At 35.7% G+C, this 22,484-nt stretch overlaps 1 protein-coding gene across 5 annotated transcripts in view; it reads left to right on the top strand.

Annotated features, from left to right (window-relative positions):
- CC2D2A (coiled-coil and C2 domain containing 2A) overlaps positions 1-22,484 on the top strand; it is a 66,651-nt gene that overhangs the window by 36,522 nt on the left and 7,645 nt on the right. For 4 of the 5 annotated variants that reach the window (XM_085304266.1, XM_085304263.1, XM_085304262.1 and 1 more), the window contains 13 exons: positions 1,624-1,762; positions 2,356-2,586; positions 6,596-6,688; positions 8,585-8,676; positions 10,407-10,571; positions 11,836-11,941; positions 13,296-13,405; positions 13,522-13,618; positions 14,647-14,745; positions 16,293-16,469; positions 19,883-20,086; positions 20,581-20,670; positions 21,370-21,483. In XM_085304266.1, coding sequence (XP_085160392.1) covers positions 1,624-1,762; positions 2,356-2,586; positions 6,596-6,688; positions 8,585-8,676; positions 10,407-10,571; positions 11,836-11,941; positions 13,296-13,405; positions 13,522-13,618; positions 14,647-14,745; positions 16,293-16,469; positions 19,883-20,086; positions 20,581-20,670; positions 21,370-21,483 — 1,717 coding nt within the window. The remainder of the gene's footprint in view (positions 1-1,623; positions 1,763-2,355; positions 2,587-6,595; positions 6,689-8,584; positions 8,677-10,406; positions 10,572-11,835; positions 11,942-13,295; positions 13,406-13,521; positions 13,619-14,646; positions 14,746-16,292; positions 16,470-19,882; positions 20,087-20,580; positions 20,671-21,369; positions 21,484-22,484) is intronic. The other variant, XM_085304264.1, reaches the window with a different exon arrangement.

The raw sequence follows: 22,484 nt of genomic DNA on the forward strand, positions 1-22,484 counted from the left end.
CATGTCCTGGCCAGCAAATCAGCGTACAAATGGCCTCCAGACTGGCTACTGAACTCTGTTGTTGCGTGCAGTACTCTGCATTGTGAAGGCAAGAAAACGAGTGGGAACATCCAAAGGATTAATGAGGGAAACTGGGGCTAGTGCTGTCATGGAGCAGCARCAGTAGAGCTGCTCCGCGAGGCAGAAACAGCCAGGACCTGAGGGTGACTCCAGAACAGGTAGTGCCAACACCCACTGGGGCACAGTTCCACAGGATCTGAACGTGTCAGGCAGAGCGGCAGGTTGCTGGCAGCAGGGTACACCAACAGCCCCAGATATGGTGAGGCAGTAAGTCAGGCCCAGGATCCATCCAGAGAGTCCAGCCRGGCACAGCAGAGGATGAGGTCAGAGTCAGGACAGAAGACAAAGCTACAACATAGGTCTGAGGGATCCATGCAGCAGATGGGGCCAAAGACAGAACTTCAGACATAGTTCAAGCCAAGGCCTAAAGGCCCATACCTGAGTTTAAATGGCTATCTTGAACCCACAATGGAGGTAGGGTGTGAAGGCCCCAGGTAAGGCTGGTCAGGGCTTTTAAAGCCTGCTAGTGCATTCAGGGCTCTGACAAATACATTGGAGACTGGGTATAGGATTAGGGACTTAAGATGCCAATCCACAAGCTTTCAGTGTATCTAAGTATTTTTTCACCTAGGCATTTCAAGCCTTGTCTAGAGAGACTATAAAAAGCAGGAAGATGTATTTTAATGACATACCCCGTCAGTGACTAGGTTTTGCTGAGACTTGCAAAAAGGGATGCAAACTGTAAATCTGGGAAGTTCCTTTAAGTATGCTTTGTTAAAACTTTTGTGTTGAATTGTCTCACAGCATGAAAGTTATTATCTTTGTTTCTAGTAACCAACAACCTGGAATTGTGTAGGTACATGCACTAGGTGAGCCTGCTGAGCAGGGAGGTTGGACTAGATGATCTCCAGAGGTCCCTTCCAACCTTACCAATTCTATGATTCTATGTTGTAAATCTTTGTATCAATAAACACTTTGTCGTGTAAAAATTGCAAGAACATATTTTCTGATTGTAAGAACGTGGTCAAATTCTGTGCTTCGGCTAGGAGTACGGTTGGTAGCACCCATGTAAAAGCTGATATGAAGTTCCTTTTCACTTGGTTCCTTGTATTTCCACCTCACTTTCCTTTGCAGTTCATCACTCCTTCAGTTACATAGCTGCCAATTTTGGGAGATTATGTTACAAACCATAGAAAAAATCAAAGAATCACAAAAATCACAGAAATCATGCAAGTTTAAAGAAGCAAACTTCTTCTCTATTACAGCTTTTGTTTAGAGAGATTTTTATTTGGTTCCTTTTTTTTAATTTGAATCATTTCAGTGGGCTGTTTTACAGTGTRTTCACAGAAAAATGGTATCAGTTCAACTAAAAGGGTGGGAATGAGTAGGCAGGGGGCAGTCTGCAGTATTCCCCTGAAGAAAAAAATTCATACCTTTGGCATAGTGGAATTTACTATTTAAGCTGTGGTGGGATTTTTTTTTCCAAGGTTGTTTTTTTTTTTCTTATTGCAAAGTTATATCCATTTTAGATAGAATCATTTGGTATCGATTCTGTCTTTGTAGCACTTTAAAAAATATTGATGCTATTGCATGCATTGGCACATCAGGCTTAACTGACATGAAGAAACTAGCTAAGTGGGCAGCGGAAACAAAACTTGATCCGAATGACCCAAGCAATGCAGCTCTGATGCAGATGATCACGGTAAGTGGCCTTTACAGAGCTGTAGGTCTAGAAGAGAAATGGCAGATTTATTAATCCAGTAATATTCCAATGACAACAAACTGATATAAGGGATTATTCAAATGGATTCATTCGTAAATAATAAATTAGAATTTGAATTTCATGTTCCCTTAGATGGCATGTACTTGTGTACTTCTATGGTAATAGACACCTCATTACACTAAATCTCCTCATGCAACTCCCAGTATTGTTGAAGTTAGGAACTTTCTAAACGTGGCCATGAGAAGCTATTTATCCAGCTGAAATTATGTAAATGAATCACTTTCACAGGATGGCTTCCTATATTACTCTGTTATAATTTTCTCACTCCTTAATATTTTATTTAAATTAAGGGGGAGTAGGGTCTTGGTATGTCCTTAAGTATATATTCCTATGCATTTTGCTCAACAAAAACCTACTTTTAAATATATAATGTTTCAGTCTCAATTTGATCCAYCTAAACTGCTTTTGCTTATAATGAACATCCTTGCAGTATTTGTTTAAATCTTACAGAAGTGTATTACAGACTTTCCGTGGWCGGTATAAAGATGCTAATAGTTACTTGTCTAACTTAGGTTGCCACTAGTGGAGAGGCACGTGTTCCTGATTACTTCAGACTGGAACAGTTGCAGCAAGAATTTAATTTTGTTTCTGATGAGGAACTCAATAGATCAAAGAGATTCCGACTCTTGCAGCTCAGAAATGCAGAGGTGGCAGAGTTCCGAAACTAYAAGCAAGTCCCTTTGCATGAACGAGAAATCAGTGAGAAACTCTTCCAGGTAGAATGCTATCTGAAATTATTTGAAGTATGTTCTCTAGTAAAAAGTCTTACTTTTTTTTTAGTTTTAATGTCAATAGTGTTTGACTTGTATTACAGGCATTTGCTCTCTTAAACAACATACAACTGTGCTGACATGGAAAAAATGAGAATTATATGCCTTCTGTCTTTTGTGCTATTATCCTAATCTAATTAGGGTAACTTCCTTCCAAATAAATACTTCTACAGATAAACTATAGAAGAAGAAAAATAAAATTCAACAACTGCTGAAGGCACAGGTGTTCTAAGATTCACTTTTTTTAAAGGTGTTTTCAGATACAGAAAGGTAATACAATGGTAATTCAGACTTGAGCTTATTAACTTTTGAGCCCCTTCTGTAGAGGATGGTGGAAGCAATAAAACTTAATGAAAACTAAAACCTTTTTAAGTTTCACTTGAACATAGGATGTAGGAATTTCTGTTTTAGTACATTGTTCCAATTAGCTTACCCTGTCCTTGCCTAACTATACTTTACCTTGCTGAAATGTAATGTGTGCATTTATTCCTTGGGTCCTACTTAAAATTATTTTTAATCTCAATTCCATTATTAGTGTTATGTTGCCCATTATTTGTTCTTTCTCAATTTATGTGACTAAGCAACATTTTAGGATGTTTGCCTTTGCAGGATCAGAGTCATCTTGAATTCTAGCAATTGCTATTTTATCCCTACTTCTCTGACATAAATGTTCTTGAACAATTTAATTTTTTCCATTTATTTTGGATTATATCTTTTTTAAAGATGTTCATTAAATCAGTTACTTCTGGGACTTCATAATAGTTTTTCTTTCTTTCCTAATTCCAGATTAGTTTTGTGTCTTTTATTTAAAGATGTACATCATCTTTGATGTGCACTTTTGGTCCATTTACTGGCGAGTTTTGTTCATGTAATTTTATTTTCTGAAATTGAAAATCACAGTTAAAGAATTATTTTCGATGTTTTTTCCATTTACGGTAAACTGAATATACCCATGATCACTCATTCCAAGTTCATTTTATAGGACATGATCTTTTTTAATGTCCTTACCTTTACCAAAACTAAATTTAAATGGTAGTRTTCCTACTTGATTCACTAGCCATTTAGTGAAGAAATATGAAAATTCGTAAAATTATGAAATATATTTGGAAAGGCTGCTTGGAGGTTACCTAGTTCTGTCCTTCAGTGAAGTGGTGGGACTGTTGCCAGTACTAAATRAGGTCAGCTAGGTGTTCGTTTAACCATGTCCTGAAAAGCTGTAAAAGAGAGATTCCAGAGCCTTTCTGGATAACCTGTTCCAGTGCTGCACTACCCTTCTATGGAAACTTTTTCCTCATGTCCAACCTGAACATTCCRAGCTGTATTTAGTGACTATTGTCCCTTGTTATATTGTCTGGCAACAGAGAAGAGGTTGGCTCCCTTGTCTTTGTCACTGCTTTCTGAGTGGTTACGAGCAGATACTGGATTGCTTTTTAATCTCTTCCTCATCAGATTAAGTCTCACTCCRTTTCCAGATTTGGACTTTACAGTGCAAGGAGGACATTGACATACTGGAGCAAGTCCAGCGCAGGGCTACCAAAATGCCTGCAGGGCTGGAGCGTATGGCATATAAGGAGAGGCTGAAAGAAGTTGGTTTGTTTAGCCTTAAGAAGGCAAGGCTATGGGTGGATCTGATTGGGTGATCTGATCTTCAGATATGGGTGATCTGATCTTCAGATACTTATAGGGGGAGTTCTGAAAATCTTTATTCTCTATAGAGAAGAAAGAGCCAAACTTTTCTCAGAGGTATTTAGTGATAGGACAAGATTCTAGCATAGAATCGGTAAGGTTGGAAGTCAGTGGCCCATATGGGGATTGAACCTGCGACCTTGGCATTATTAGACCACACTCWAACCAGCTGAGCTAAACCTAACCCCAGTGATTCTRTGGTTCTCTAATATTTTCAATCTATATTGTACCAATATTCCTAAATGACAAAATCTGTAGTCATATCTAAGTCTTATCCTGCAAGTTTCCAGTATTATGCCTTAAAATTATTTTCTACTTTTCTTGCCTAATGTGGTGTTTCCCCAAATAATTATTTTACCTAATCCAGTCTTTATGTACAGTCTGCAATACTAACATCCAGTACTACTGTGAAATTACCTTTTTCTTTATATTTTTGGTTCTTTGAACACCACATCCTTACATGCTTCCTGATCTGAGGATAAAAATCTCTCTGTGGTCACAGATGTGCGCTCTCAGAACAAATAAGACGGTTACTCATAACCTATGAACCTGGCAACTTGGCCATAGGATTTTGGTAATTCAAGGCTGTATATGGATGAACTGAATGTTTTGCTACACTTACAGAAATAAAGCAATCGCAAATATCTTATGTSAAATGGGCAGTGTTTCAATTTGAGTTATTCAATAACGGAGTCAGAACCAGTCAGTCTGTATCTGAATATCTACTTTACCAGAAATTTATGATCACTCCCTATTTCTTCTGAAAGTTCCTTTGATACAAACAGCAAAGAAATACTAGCTAATGCTCAGTGATTCAGTTTGCAGTAAAAAATTTCTGAAGGAAGTAATAAATATGCATGTGTCAGATGTTCAGCTCCATCACTGGACTTCTAACCTAGTCATTTTTTAGATCTGCCTAAAAATTAAAGTTTTCTGGCTCAGAATAACTATTCTTGTTTTATTATGTTTCTAATCTGAAGTAATTCAAAATCACCAATATTTCCCTGCACTGAAAAGTTGGATAAGTTGTTATTTTCAAAATAATGAAACTCTGTGTTTCCAGAAAYGAMTGTGTTTCCAAGAYCCTTTATCTCAGGGAAATGTTCATGTTCTCTGAAGTAATGACAGTCACAAAGTGACAGGAAGATCAGTTTCATGGTGTATCTAGGATCTGTGGTTCTAAAGCCAGCTTTATTTGCAGACTGCCATGAAGCTACAGATCCTGGGAATCTCCCTGGACTCCTAGGTTCCATATTTTGTCTGGAAACTGAAAGTTATTTTTTCATCTGAAAATTTCAGTACCTTCCCTTAATTTATGAGACATTTTTCTTAAACATCTCAAAATGTTTTGAATAGAAGTTCCATCTGTCAGTACAGCTTTCATTGTAGTTCTGAGGTTCACCAGAAGAGTGACTACAACCCTGAAAACTACTACTCCTCCAAAATTTTCTGCATGAACCAAGTGCTTCTACATATTTTTCTTGTGGGGGTAACCAGTATTCATCTCAGTCCCTCAGTTAGACTTCACAGACTCTGTTATCAAACCTCAGCAAAGGAAAAATCTCACATTCTAGATAATTAAAGAGCTTTTATTTTCTTTCTTCATATAACCAAAGATTTTATCATGCTATAAAATCTCTTTATTTCTTGAATGTARCTTAGAAATAGCTCAACAAAATCTCCCACAGGCAGAGCTTCTTACAGTGTTCAGACTCTATGAAAATGAGTTATATGTATTAAAACAGTTCAAATTTTAGGCCTTCTTCTGTGAAGACTGCGTCACTTCTGTATCTAAAGAGTGCATCTGCACTCTAAAGTGTCTAAAGAGTGCAATCCCCATCAAACGGGATTTCAGTTTATGGTAGTAGGTCAAAGTTCAACTTCTAAAAAAGGAGAGAGGAAAAATTTCAAAGTTATTTTTAGTAATTTAAGGCACATGGCTCGCATAACAGAATTCTTGTCTTCATTAATAGGAGTTGGRCGATGCAATTGTTACATGCATTAGCACTAAAAACAGCCTTTGAAAGTTCTGATGTCTGTTTTGGTTTACTCTGATGCACGCGGGGGGGGCGGGTTTAGCTCAGTTGCTTAGAGCGTGGTGCTGCTAATGCCAAGGTCATGGGTTCAATCCCCAGACGGGGCTATGTTGAGGGTTGGACTAGATGATCTCCAGAGGTCCCTTCCAACCTTACCATTCTATGATTCTATGATATGTTAATGAAATATTTATTATTTTTCTTGTATGTAATAAAGCACTGTATATATATCAATCACAAACTTTAGTAAATATCTGTAGGACTATGAGAAGAGACTACGTGAGAGGGATGTGATTGACAGCAAACATTACCTAGATGCGCGCAGAGCGATTGTTGCCAACTATCTACAGAAGGTAAGCTGCAAAAAAAGTCACTGTATTTCTTTAAGCCATGCATCGCTGCTCTGCTTGGATGCTTTATTTCCATGAATATTAACTGATTTATCTCTAAACATGACCTACAGATGTCTTCTAAATGCTAAGTTACTCATGAAACAGATCTAATAAAACAGTTTGAGGTTTGAGCATGGTTGATGTAATGTGCTTGAAAAAGATACAATACACGGAATGAGCAGACATTCTGGATTGTCCTAGCTGTTCTGTAAGTTGTTTTTTGCTAGTGTCCCGAGAGACGTTTTTCCTTTAAAGTACTGTTGCGTCCCAGCTATTCATTCATTTTCCTCTTTCTCCCCATTTTCCTTCTTGAAAGCTGTCATGCTAAGAACTTAGATTATTTCCAGGAGAGTCACCCTAACCACTGTTTCAAAWCATTTAATGCACTGCAGTGAGTATATTCTGTCCTGCAACCTAAGGCAAAGGGCCTRTCTTCCATCATGTTATCTTTGTTGTTAGATTATAGTATCATCTTCTTCACCTTATCTTTTTTCCTAATCTGTTTATTCTATTATGCTGACATTCTTTTTAATCYTTAGGGGAAAAAAAATGAGGAAATATTTGTCGTATGTCATGGGAACGGTTTGCAATTTCAGAGTATTTTGACAAAGTAGGAAGTGCTAAAAACATAGCTGTGAATTTACCAGTACTGGAAAAACTGAAAGGTGAAACAAATCTTAGGCAGCTGGCAAAACTCTAAAATTAATATGAGGGTAAGATTGATTTGATGTGAGATGGAACACATGCCTATTAAAAATACTGCTTCATGAAAGAAAATAAAAGACAATGGAAGGTGATTAAATCTTCTAGTCGAGTCCAGGGAAATGCCAAAGTCCAGACTTGATATGGTAATACGAAAAGTTGTTTTTAACGAAGCTTTCAAATCTGTGTCAGGCTGTTATGCTTTKCATGGTATTTAAGTGTGTACTTAAAAATACTATTTGTGCAGTTTGCTGAATAATAGTACAGTATTACAGAGTAACACACATTATAGTACCTGTATTTGTCAATCTGGATATTTTACACTTTCATAAATTGTCCAGTGTGCTGAAAAATCAGATAGCTCACATCAGATCTGAATTCAGATTACTCTAAAATGTGATCTTTTTATGCCTGTCATTTCACTCAAAGGAATATTTCATACATTAGAAAAGATTTTGAAAACGATTAAAGGAGAAAATGTATTAAAAAATTGTTATTGCTGTTACAACTCTGATCTTATCATATAAAGGCCTTATGAGACTTATTTATAAGAAAAATGTTTAAGGTATCACTCTTCCGGCTTCAGTAACATAGTTTTGGGAAAGGGCAAAGACTTCCATCTGTGTGCTTCAGTCTATCACTTCAGTATAGAAATGAACAGAATTAAGAATTTAAAAAATATATTTATTTGAAACATAGTATTTATAAAATATGCCTCACTGACTGTCGTGCTGCCAAAGGGCTTTATTCCCCATAATTAATACCATATAGATTTCTTCACAGGCTTTTCTATAACTTCGTTTAGGTACCCCAAAAGAATGTTTTTTAGTGTCATTTRTTGTTTTGATTGCAATGATGAGCTCTTTTTTGCTGCAGTCAGCTAAAGCTCMATTTTCTGATTGTACAACTTTATATAATGTTACTGGATCTCTTGTATGTCTCCAGAGAAATCATTGTACTTGTAGAACACGTTTATATTATGTTCTGAAGAAATATCTGCTAGAAAAGAAAATTTTCCTTGATCATGAGTCTTTTAAAAGTGGAAGAAGAGAATTAATACGTATTTGGACTTTTCTGTTCAGTTTTGATAGACAAGCATTTACAGTGATTCTTGGATTAAAAATGTAATTTTTCTCTCCCCCCTGCCATCCACAGGTTCGAGAATCGATAATAAACCGTTTTCTAGTAGCAAAACGCCATTTCCTTCTCTCTGACCTTGTCAATGAAGAGGAGATTCCCAGCTTGGGGTAAGGAAGCTACTGTATTGGTTCTATAATCAAAGTAATTAATTTAAAACCATCTGTGATCTTTTTTTTTTTTTTTTTTTGCAAAGTATAGTGAGGTGACTGACCTTCTGATATTATTCTGTATTTATTATAGTCTATAGTTTTCCAAGCACTGTATACACATCTGCCAGTACAGTGTTTGAATAAAAATGTGTATCAAAACCTCCTTTTTTGAAAAAATTTATCTTTGGAAGAAGTAATGTGATAGTATGTAAATATGGTTTAGCATGATATGTTGTATCAGGATGTGATCTGATAAGCTAAGCAGAGCCCTAGCTGGTCCTAGATGGAATGATTTCCAAATATCACACAAGTGTCRGAGGTAATGGTGCTGGCAGTTTTACAGGTAGTGCTCTCTTTGAGTCAGTGCATATGGCCCAGAGATAACATGGAATAAATTTTTATCAGTGATTTTGTTTACTTTGTTTTGTGTATTTCCATAGTCTGTTGCTGGACATCTTTGTGCACTGTTTTAATTTCAAAAATGTTACTGCTTTTGGAAATAATTTATTTTTTTTGTTTTCAGATTTTTGTTTATTGATTTTATTATTTATGCATCTTCTTTGCATTTTTGTTCCAAATTCCATACTTGCTGATTCTGCCATGTCTGAGTTACCACCATACTTAACATTGTTTACTTAAAATCTGTGCAAGTAAATACATACAAATGATACTTTTTCCTTGTTCGAGTTGCTTGYGTTCACTAAAAGCATTACACTCTAAAGTATGACCTCAGCTTTTAGAATCAACAGTATAAATCTAAACAGTCCCATCTGCTGGAGAAACAAGAGACTTGCTCTCTTTTGATTCTTTTTTTTTTAGTTCATATTTTCACGTTACAGAACAGAAAAATCCRGATGAGACTATAATCAGCTTTTGAAGTTATGTAAAATCAAATGCTTTGTTGACATTTTATCATGAATGTTAATTCATATTGGGTACTATTTGCTAATCAGCTTATATAGTTAGTAGATTTAAAATGTGGGTAATATCTGGTTTGTTTAAAGTATCTAATATTTCAGTAGCCCACAGTTTTTTATTATTTTTACAGCAATTAATGTAACTTTTTAATTATATATGATGAAACACTGCCATTGGCTATCAGTTTTAAAGTAGATTTTGGAATGTCTTCTGTCATTTTTAAAGTTAATATCAATGATGTGCAAAAAAATACCTGTTTTTTATTCTTCTCATCTTTTATTTTTCTTTGGTTCTGCTTTGCCTTGCGTTGTAAGTTCTGAGGGTCCAGGGTATGTTGTAGCCTATTCATTCTGCTTCTTTTCTATAGCCTATTGTTTGTTGTATGTAGCTGTGAAATTAGTTCTTTTTTTTGTTTTTTTGTTTTTTTGTTTTTAATATATATATTTCACACTGATTGTTATCTGCTAGATACCTTGTTCGTAGCATGGTAGTTTAGATCTGTCTGGAAGTTGTCTAATTGTCTCATTTATATTTTACCTGATTTTGAATAAAGAATCCTTTTTGCACATTTGAGTTAGAGTTTATGAAATATAAGACACAACTGGGTTGTGTGCTTCTACACAATTAAAAGAATTGTACGTTTTATTGAGTTTTATATAGCATTAATAGGCATATATGTTTCCTTTCTTTGTTAGTGCATAATCTGCAGGGAAACRCTTGAATTCTGATCCTATGCAAAAATGATTAAATCTCTGTTTTACAATTATTAGTATTTTGGGACTCAGCATTTTCAAACTGGCAGAGCCAAAACGACCACTGAAGCCAAGAAGAAAAGAGAGGAAGAAGGTTACAGCACAAAATTTATCAGATGGAGACATAAAACTGTTAGTGAACATCATTAGAGCTTATGATATTCCAGTGAGAAAACCAGTGAGGTATGTTTAAATGCCTATTCTCAGTAGGCATTTCTCTGTTTTCAGATTTATGTTGTTTTGTAAACTTTTATTGATCATTTGTCAATACCTGCTACATTCAGGAAATACTTTACAAAAACTTATATTCAACTGCCTGAGGAAAAAACTGATTGGAAGATAGTTCACTGCTTTGACAAATTTATAACTTTGACAAAGTTATAAGGCTACTAATAGCAGTTAATAGCAGATGAATTGTACCATAACAATCTGTTAGCCACCTTCTTCATGAACTATTTAAATCAGTGGATTAATTAGACTCTGACTAATTTTAAAGGTGACCATTAGCTTCAGGCATATTAAGGAAATGCCTGCACTGCATGATGCTGCATGATGTAGAGATACTTAAGTTTGTTCCGAGCAATTTGGTTCAGTTCCACAAGCAATGTATTAGCATAGCATTCTCTTTCCCTGAAAACAACTATATGTTGCTTCTAACTCAGTTATTTTCAGGCCAGCTGATTACTGTGCATACAGAATTGAGCACCTTCTACACTTTATTTACTGTAATGAAGGTTCTGTTGGATTTCGGTAAATAACTTCACACTGAGAAACAAGCAATTCATGCRAGAAACATCTTGATGAAAAGGAAAGGAAGATGAAAGCTTCAGTTCACTGTCAGTATTACAAAAATAACTAAAAACTGTGCCAATCTTCTTGCATTATACCGTGTCTTATCTTGAGCTGATTTTTCAGTTTGAAATAATACTCTTTTATAATCTCTACTTTGGTGTTACTAACAAAAATGTTATTTGGAAACAGTATAAAAATAAGTATACTTGCACTGATTTTTTTCATTCATGGATTGCTGACTGTGTAATACTCATATGGATTTAATTTTGTCATAGAGGCCTTGCCCTACCATGCAGTCTACACAGTTTATGAATTCTATGGGGATTTGTCTTAAACTGAAAAATCTATAGCACATGGAGATTGTGCAGGAGAGGAAAAGAAAATCTGGGGTTTATGAAGTTTTCAGAGCAGTGAGCCTCCAGGCACAAAACAAAATTTTGCAGTGAGGCTTACAAGAACTACACACTTGCTGACCCTTTCCAGCATTCTTTTCCTGTTCTTTGACCAAATAAACATGTTTCCTAAGTTAAAGTCATGGCATAAAAATCTCAGAAGCATTTTTTAAAATTTGATATAGTTARTAGATAATGTGAGGGATTCATACTTAGTAATATGTTTTCTGTCTTTTCTCATTGTGGTCTGTTTCCTCTCCTAGCAAACTTCAGCAACCATCTAGACATTCAAGGTCCTTCAATGAAATGTTTGCAGCCTCTCYTTCAGCTCAGAGCCCAGGCGAGAACATAGATTGGGTTTTCAACCAGGTATATTATAAAACTGACAAAATCACAGCAGTTGTTTATATGAGGTCGTGAGTGTCCCTCTTTTCCACAGACAGTAACATTTACTATCAAAAAGGTATCTTACTAGTGAGGTTGGTTTGCCCATTCCTTGAGCTCCAAAAGGATGGTATAAAGCTGGAAAAAGCTCAGAAAAGGGTGGTAAGGATGTCAGAAATAGAGAATAGCTACTGCTCAATGAACAATGGTAGGACTTTTCAACCAGAATGGTAATAACTGGGAACAGGGAAGAAGGAGGAATGTGCTAGAGATGCATAATTATTAGTAATATGAAGAGAGTTGATAGAGATTGACTGTTCAGAGGCTTGCTCATTACAAGGACTAGGGATCCTTAACTAAAGCTCAAAGGAGCAAGGTTCAAAACAAGCAAAAGAAGGTGACTCTTTTTGSAGCAGTTAGTAGGTGTCCAGGGAAGATGCTTACATGTATTGTGGGACAGAAGAAGTTTGCTTGCATTAAAGTGGACATTGGGCAAGTATTTGGAAAAAGGATACATCTGGAGTTACCAAATGCAAAAATCATTACAGGCTTAGGAATGTCCTTCATCTGAAAATGGTTGAAGCCTGGAAGAGTCATAGGGGAAAATACCATATGTCTGCTCTGTTCTTACTCTTCTGTGTGCACATGCTTTCAGCCATTTTTTTGCAGCCTGAACTTTGGGCCCATTGCACTCCAGGCCATTCTTAAAACTGGTACTTAAGCTACTTTTTCTTGCTATGGAGAAAGCAATTCATCAGGCTTCTGAAGGAGTATGGAAGTCCCCTGGTTTTTGTTCCTGTTTTTTCTTACGATTTTACTTCAAAACTGTAGCTTTTTGAAATCTAGAAARGATTCTGCCATGTGTGTTTGACTGTTAATGAAATGCTCCATTAAGGTAGTTTTAATCACATTAAGGGGTTGTTGTGTCTAGTTTGAAAGTTGCTTATCTGTAATAGATAGCGTGAAGGGCTAGTTTCAGATGCAACCAGGATTGTAGCAGTAGGTGTCTTGGATTATAGATAAGGGGATACAAATACACTTTTTTCCACTGGTGACTGGAGCACATGTTCTGTTTTGGTTACCTTTGATTAATTAGCCAGTAGCTTTCCTAGTCTCGGGAGAAAAATGTGGATGTATATATGTATATTTTGAATACACTTAGCTTTTTGGAAGTGCAAAATTTTTAAGGTGCATTAAAGTGTTTTTGTCTGAGCTGGACCAGTCCGATCTCCACAAAGTATATTTTTATTCTTCTAAATACATTATAAATTGATAATTTAATATGTTCTAACAGATTGTTATAGAAGTGTATTTCCTTTGTTTTGCTTGCATTTTACAGATTTTAGTCCGTCCYTTTGTAGAAGTTTCTTTTCAGCGAACTGTCTGCCGGACCACAACAGCAGAGGGTCCAAATCCTAACTGGAATGAGGAACTTGAGCTTCCATTTAGGTATGGCAAATTGAAACCAAATCATTTCTGAATAATAATCATTCAGTTTGAGCATGCAGATATGTTCAAGTTTTCCTGTTTTGTTCAAATCATTTATTTTTATTTAACATTGCCAGAGCCCCTGATGGTGACTACAGCACCCATAGTTTGCAGTCGGTGAAGGATGAAGTGTTCATTAATCTTTTTGATGAAGTACTTTATGATGTTGGAGAGGTGAGTCCATACTAGARGGACAGTGTTGATGTATTAAAGCATTAGTTTCAAAAGGTTTACTGTCACATATATTACAGAATATAATCTGTATGTAGTCTGGTTTACTGATATCTTTAATAGTATTGAAGATATTAAAATTGAGAGGCAGCATATAGCTCATGGATAGTAATTTGAATTCTACTCTTCTTAAAGGTTATCAGCATTTTTTCCTAAATTTCAGATGAATTATCCCTATTGCTGTACCTTTTTTAATGCTCTATCTCATCCTGTTTTTTCAAGCTGTTTGGTTTAAAAACCATCTTTTGATTGCTTATATTAGATTTTTGGAATGAGATAAAAATGGTAAATACTAGTAAAAATAAACTTTTGTAAGCTCTCAGTACTAGCATACCACCTATTCCTGTTGAAATTTGTGAAAGCTTTCCCAGGGAACTCAGTATGCACAAAAATATCAGCACTCTTGAAAATGTTACCCAGGAATAAATAATGCACATACTTCAGCAAGGATAGAATTTTACCATCAAAACCTACGTGTTACCTGATGAAGCAGAAGGAGGAGAGATCCAGCTGAAATTCAAACATCTCTTTAGTTTATGTGCAGACAATGCTTCCARTCGACAGAGATTAATTAGATTTTTTTCATATAATTTTAATTTCCAAAGATCTTTTTAAATACTAGTAAAACATTTCATTGGACGATTAGGGCTTAATGCACTTTGTCTGGGAAGACTCTAGTGGACTCCTTGTCAGGTTTTTGAGTTCCCTATCACAAATTATACAGGAGTCAAATCTTGAAGTATAAGCACATTATAGCACRGACTGTGGCTTTTCTGTGTTTGTTCAGCATCTGGCAAGCTTAAAAAGCATGCAGAATAATCATTGCCTTATTAGTAATTGATTTTGTATTTATAGTAAATTAAAGATTAAAACAATATAGAATTTTTACTAATAACATGATGAAACCATTGATTGAGTTAAAGGAAATTAAGTTTTCTTATAAAGTTTTATATTAGCCTACCTTTTAATAGGATGATCGTGAAAGAGGAAGTGGAATCCACACTCAYGTTGAGAGACACTGGCTGGGATGTGTTAAGATTCCATTTACTACCATATATTTTCAAGCAAGAGTAAGTGTCAATAACAGTTTATACACAATAACTGACATTAYTGAACATAATTGTGATGGGATTCAAGAAAGCACAGAGGTTGTTTCCATTGCTGACAGATTTTAGGCAGTGTGTGTCTAATCGGTGCTGGTCCACTTGCTTCTGCTAGACCACTATAACAGATACTACCTTCGCCTTGGAAGGTTAGTCAATGAATCTGAGTGCTGGAGGGCTGTGATCCCCCATTGAATGAAGTTTACGCTGACTTAAATAAAAGGCAAGTAGTAAGAAGACCTAGCCTTCTTTTTATAAATCCTTGGCCATCCTATGCAGACAATGTCAGATAATGCAACGACCATTATTATAGGTCAACAAAAAAGAAAGAGCAAGATCTTTTACTCTTTACAGGGGAGTGTTCTGGCTGTAGAACTAATGCTTTAGTCATGAAATTCACCCGAGTAGTGTGTCTGCTCACAACCCTTKGCAGCTTAATGGGTAGACTTACACACTTTAACAGATTTTTTACCAATAGATGGGGAAGGACAGAGTCCATAATCCAACTTCAAGGTTTAGCAATACTAAGATCAACCTCTGTTCTTCATACTTCTTTGTTGTGAGATGCCCAAGCATTGTTCTACTTCACTCAAACATTAAGTTACTCTGAAGCCCTATAGGTGTGGTGCTCCCTTCAGGAGGGTAGTCCTGCAGCCTGTATTTTGCCAACATCTCTGAGTCATTATTCCAAATAGTGCCTTGTGGAGGCTGCTGCTTAGTTTCCCACAGTCTGAAGATACATAAAGAAAAGCACTTGAATGCAGAATGATTATTCACCTGTAAATATTCTTTGAGAAGTGTTTGCATATATATACATTCATAACTTGCTGTCCTCTCTTCTCCTGCTGCAGTATCTCTGAAAGTTTTTCAAAATTTATTCCTCAAAGACTGAGGAATAAAGTACATAGATCTGATATTGACCCCCCTCCCTCCCCCCGATACTGACCCTGTATCRAGATACATAAAATCTGTTGATGGGGAAAGATTCTGTGGATGAGTGCTTTTTGTGACCAGAGCATCAGTGTGATAGTACACATTACTCTTCCTGCATGATGTTAGTCTTCAAAAATTTGTGTTTTGTTTCTTTCAAAGTACTTTTTCTATGCGGGCCTACGTTGTACATATGTATAAAAAAAATGCATGTTTCAGAAAAATGGTGAGATGCTCATGTTTGTTCTTCCTCCAAGAACTAATGTGCATGGTTTCCATTATGTTAAATATTAGTCTTCATAATAAGCAAAAGGGTCTGAAATCTTGTTGCAAATAATAGTTTTAACAGTGAAATGTCTTACATTTTCTCCACAGTTAATTCGTGTGTGTGCCATGTTATCTGATACTACTGTTTTGTAGCTCAGAGTAAGATAGAAATCAAAGCAATAAAATGAGAGACTTGAATATACATAATAAATGTATTTGAGAAGAAAGTTTTGCTTTTTTACATTTTATGAGAATTGTTATTCTTGGTTATGGATGGATGATATGTACAGATTAGTATTTCTCTGTATTTATTATAGATTGATGGTACATTCAAGGTGGATATTCCTCCAGTCCTCCTTGGCTACAGCAAAGAAAAGAACCTGGGAAATGACCGAGGTTACGATACTGTGCGAAACGTTGGCGAAGGCTCCTATATAACACTGTTTATTACCATTGAGCCACAGCTCGTTCCTGGAGAGTCAGTCAGAGAAAAGGTAACTGATCAGTAACTGAGCTTCCTGATTTTTGCTTCCAGTGGTGCAGTTTGAGATGCATGTGAATAGGTATGTTTAATGTCCTGAAGAACATGAATATAAATACTGTGTGTTTTAGTTCAAGCGTTTTCAGCTCAGAACAGTTTAATTAGACTTGATTTACTAATATTTTAACCAGCCACAAGTAAATGCTGAAATGCAAAGTCTTTACCACATTTTTGTACCTTTTTGATATTTCAAGAGCAGTAATACAAGTTTATTCTTAATCTAAGCTGCATTCTTCAGTTCTTTACTGGTCTTGAATAGAATTTTAAGTTTTGAGGTTTTTAAGTACTATTAAAATTGCTCAAAAGCAACTTGAGATGTTGCTGGTAGTAGACTTGGATTAATTTTTTGTGATGTAAGTATAACTTTATAGAATAGAGATCTGCTTTCTCCTATGTATATATAATATAATGACATTTTAAAAAATCATAATCTGTGATTTGTTAGTTAAAATTTCAACTATGTTGCTGACCTGTGATTGAACATTAAGTTATATGGACACTTAAAGCATGAGGAATAACTGTTATCAGTTATCTCTTGGAAAGCAAATCAAAATCATGAGCAGGGGAGTTGGACTAGATGATCTCCAGAGGAGATCAAAAATTGTTCATGGAAAGCAAATCTGCTTTCATTATCTATGAGCATATAATTTTCCCATTTACTTCCATAATAAGTATTCTATTAAAAGTATTCATGTGAGTATTTATAAACAATGGATGAAAAGGAAGGTGCAAACATAGAAAATTCAGCATTTTCTTGTTCCTGTTTTTGTACTATTCAATCATAGTATTTATTATTGCTTCATGAGTGCTGCCAGATTTTGAAGATAATTACTTCTGAAAAGCAGCTGTTACATTTTTTCAGTTCTTCTGCTAAATCAGAAGTGTCTTGCACTAACAGTAATACATACTTAAAACACATACACATCTTGCCATTTATGCAACATCGTGCAATGGTTCTGAGATCCAGCTAGCAAGGATGCAAGTTGTCCATGAAAAACAGCAGCAGTTCATTCTTTTGGAATTTAGTGCTACATCAGTCATTTATTACAAACTGGAATTGTACAGAAAGGTTTTTGTAATTCCTTTTTCAGAATTATAAAATCATATGATGCAGTCTAAAAATCCTTGCTATCAAATTACAGTCTTGGAATTTATCCTCTCATATTGTCTGTTTACTCTCATTCAATACTATGAGAATTGTTACAATTTAGTAGCATTGAAAATGAAGGTGAATAATATGCATTCTTGGATGCCTTTTAAGGTTAAGTAGCTTAAATGATTAGATAATTTATTTTTAGGACTTGAAACAATACATATGTACAGTCACAGAATGGTTGAGGTTGAAGGATCCTCTGGAGATCATCTAGTCCAATCCCCCTGCTCAAGCAGGGTCACCTTGAGTGTGTTGCACAGGATTACATCCAGATGAGTCTTCAGTATCTCCAGAGAAAAACTCCACTATATCTCTGGGCAACTTGTTTCAGTGCTCTGTCACCCTCACAGTAAAAATGTTTTTCCTCACGTTCAGATGRAACTTGCTGAGTGAGTTTGTCTCTTGTCCTGTTGCTGGGCCCCACTGAAAAGAGTCTGGCCCCATGGTCTCTACACCTTCCCTTCAGATATTTGTATACATGATCATTGCTGAAGTTCAGTACAGAGCGTGTGTGTGTGTGTGTGTGTGTACACTTGTGTGCATGCACACGCACAAGCATGCGTTTGGGAGAGGGCAAGGAAGAGAGAAGAGGCAAAGGACCTTACACTGTTAGGATTTGTGCTGCTGTTGTATTCAATTAGTAAGATAGGCCATTTTCTCAAATGACTTTTTGCCATCAGTGTCCTCATGAGCCTTGAATTACTGAACTGATTTATAGACAAAGCTCATATACCACATCAGGAAGAAGCCTACCATCTTGCAATTGTGGATCATGTTTTTTTCAAGTAGATATGTGCTTAAGTGTATTCTTTCATAATTCTGTCATAGAGAAATTAAATGCTGTGTCTTTGCGGCTTGTAAACAAGCCCTGAGTTCTGCTTTGTTTAGATTTCTGATTGTAGAAAATATTCAGAATAAAATGATAAAAAAATAACTAAATATTTTTTCTGTCCTTTGTTACTCTTCCTGTTGTTCCTGCTGTATTTAAATCATTTGAAATACATGTATACTGTTTCAGCATGCTAAGAGTACTTTTTAGTTTAATTTTACGTCTTTTTTCTTCCTTGACCATTTTTTTCTCTTTCTTGCTGTCCCGCCTGAATTTCTATATAGATGAATGAAATGCTTAAAAAGGTACAATATTTATAATTTAAATTGAGATAMTATTGCTGTTCACTATTTGAGATTAATTTGGTTTTCAACAATTCAACAATATTCTTGCAGTTCGAATATAACATTTGACTTTGATATATTAGTTGTTTATTTATCAGTAATATTTGCAGTGAATTAATAAATTAAAATGTAAAAAATGCTGGAGCCTACATATTTCGACCATTAATTACAATTGAAAAGAATCAGTACCATTTGCCTTCTCTGCAGAGGTCTTGCTACAGGGTTGCCACTGCTGGTTGATTTGGTTGATTTGAGAAAAAGGGTAACAAAAGATGAAATGGTTTGTTTTGAACCAAAATGTTGTGAAGGGTAAGCTTTAATTCTCAGCAACACAGTACAGTAGAGTCTAAGTAGATATAAAACTACTTTGACTGATTTTAAGACCTTTGGAAGACGATATCCTGGGTAACAAAGAGCAAGTAGTTATCATCATTGCATAATTAGATGTGTGTTTTTGAGTTCTGTATTTGTTTCTGGAAAATTTCATATAAAATTACACTATGTTAGGCAAGTCTGACATACAAGAATTCATCTACAAATGTCTTTGCAATCTTCTCTGCAGATATTTTTGGGGTAGTCCAGGGTTGTCCCAGTATGATTTACGCAACGTTACTGGGATTTTGTGCTTCATACCAACTGTATTTTTAGTAGAGTGACTGTGAGTAGCATACAAGATCAGTCTTCTGGTACTTGATTGTAACTGTTCACTTTTGAATTAATATGTGATGTTATCCCTGCAGATTTACTTTGGCTTAACTTTCACTGCATTTTTAGTGCTTCATTAAAGCCAGCTATAGGTGCAGGTCATTATGTGTGTTCATAAGTAAACACAAATCACCTCATTCTTCATTAGCTGGAACTTTCATATCTGTCTGTGAGCCAAACTGTATACTACAAAGAAATTTCATAATGCTATTAGGAAATAATTTTATACTCATTTTATACGCTCCTGTAAATGGTGAAATAGACAAACATAGTGTATAATTAAACTCAAATTATAAGTAAGACTATTTTCGTATAAATTCTACTATCTCTTGAAGTTTGATACCCAAGAAGACGAGAGGTTGCTCCAAGCAGCAGAAAAGTATGAAGCTGAATGTACAGCAAAGTTTCCAAGCCGCCACTGCCTAACAACTGTAATTGACCTCAGTGGGAAATCAGTTTTCATTACCAGATATATCAAACCTCTGAATCCACCACAGGAGCTTCTTGATGCCCACCCAAATAGTTCTCAAACAGCAGCAGTAAGTACTTAGAGAACGAAGTTATCTTAACGATATCATGGGATATAGATTTCAAAATGTCTGTGTACACAGTTTGTGTGCATTTATACATGCATGTGTCCATGCCTGCACACATAGGCATATAAAGTTTTATGCATATTGTATAGCTAACCTTTTTGTAAATGTGTGATGCACAGCAAGCATGTCCATAATGATGCTGAAAAAGGGTATTTCCCTTCCATCCTGAAGAAATAGGTAAATTAATGTGTATTGTCCTTTAAAAGGCAAAGAATTATGCAAAAACTCAGTAGGAGCAAATCATACTAGTCTGTGGGATAAGTTCCTAAATGAGCTAGTTGTTACAATAATGAGGTTGGTTAGTGTTTTGTCCATGACTTCTGTGGAAACAGCACAATCTTGATATGTTTCTACTATGATCTATTAAAGTAATGTTATTATTACTTAGCTGTGTAGTGAACTGGAGGAGTGACTTACTCTGTTTTGTTTTATGGCAGGAATTAGTGGCCCGATATGTTGCTTTGATTCCTTTTCTGCCAGATAGTGTGTCATTTGCTGGAATTTGTGATCTGTGGAGTACATCAGATGTAAGTAACATAACAGAAATTCCTTATCCTCTTGCTTGTGATGTAGTGCTGCTTTTGAGGGAAGGCGGGATTAGACTGCATAAGCTCTTAAGGTCTCTTCTGACCCTAAATTATTCTGAAATTCTCTGATGGTAAGGACTATTTTTCTTTCTAAACAATTTATTTCAAAGAATACTTTATTTCTTTATCTGAAGACCAGTGCTTGAGGAAAGTTGCTCATTCTGATAGAGGTATGCCAAAATTTTAATCTTTGATAGGTTGCAATCAACCAGTTGCTAAGAATACCTAAAGTTTTAAGCTGTTCTGTTCTTTCACTTAAAAAGCAATCAAAATGTCTTGTCAAGCTCAGGTAAGAGGATGCTGACTAATGATGGAGGCTTTAAAACTAGACTTAAAGTGGATCATTGCATTTCCAAAGAACTGTGGAAAAAAACACTGCATTTAATGTCGGCAGTAATGGGAGATTTAGCATTCTCCGTCTTAAAAGTAAATCTTGACATCTATAGAATGACAGCAGGTAATAAGTTAATCATAGGTGATGTTTTTACCTTTTCAATACTTTTCTGCAAAGTTTAGAGTAAGTCAGAAGACAAAAGACCTGTTTTGCTTCAGAAGTATTAGGAAAGAGTATTAAATTTTGTAAGTAGAAGACAGAACTGATAACTACATAGCAAGACATTTTTTTTGTATCTCAATTAGCAATTTCTTGATCTTCTGTCGGGAGACGAGGAAGAACATGCTGTGCTCTTGTGTAATTATTTTCTTGGTATGGGGAAAAAGGCCTGGCTTATAATTGGAAATGCTATTCCAGAGGTAAGAGGATATTTTCATTTGGTCTGAATGTTAATTTTTATTCTCTGAAATCTTCGGGTCCCGCCAAGGGATAGAATTGTCTCATGTTGGCATGTTCTTCCAGGAAGTAATCTAAACATTGTACTGCTGGAAGCCTGTTTGCTAGAAAATGAAAAAACAGAATGAAAACATATCTGAGTATAAGTATAGTCTGTTTTGCTTCCACTCTGAATGTGGTCGCAGCTCTGGTCCTCATAGTACAGTATCAAGCATCTTCTTTTTACTTTGGCTACTGTAAATGATTTGTTGAGGACAAAGGCAGTGAAGAGTGTTCGAGGCGTCTCAGTCATGAAGACACAGTCTGTGACGGAGTAGGGTTGGGACTGGGTAAAGGGAAGGTGACAGAGTGGGAGTTAAATGCTTGCATCCATCCAGCTGATAGGAAAGCTGCAGCAAGAGTCAAGAGCTGTTCAGTTAGGGGAAATAGATTTTTTTTTTTTTTTTTTTTTTTTTTTTTTTTTTTTTTTTAAGGCTCAGATGGTCAATCTTCATCTGTCTTCTGTAATATAGGCAGTCTCCTGTGACTTAAGTTATGTGTGTGTTATGCTATACCTTGTTTATGCTGTGAGGCCACTTTGGCAGCAGTCTGGCTGAGAATGGCTAAGAAGTAAGACACTGAGGTTGTTCTGCCCATTAAGAGATGCATTTTTCTCAGTGAAACACTGAGACGTCATGTAGCCAGTACCGCTCTTTTGAAAGGCGTGGTAAGACTGTTCATAATTTCCGTCACTGATATCTCAAATTACAAAACACTTGTGAAAGTTTTGGAGTTTCCAAAACAGAGTTTTGGGAAAAAAAATCTTTGTTAAACTTGTTGCTTTAGCACATTCTCAGATACTGCAGCATCAGGAACGGGTCCTAAGTTACATTCCTTCTTGTCCAGATATGATGTTGATGGTAGTCCTTAATAAAGCATTTAGTTTATGCATGCTGCAAGGAGGGGAGGGATTATTCTAGGTATT

This window comes from Rhea americana, unplaced genomic scaffold (assembly GCF_003343005.1).
Source record: "Rhea americana isolate MKP2758 unplaced genomic scaffold, rheAme1 scaffold_205, whole genome shotgun sequence".
Classification (NCBI taxonomy): Eukaryota; Metazoa; Chordata; class Aves; order Rheiformes; family Rheidae; genus Rhea; species Rhea americana.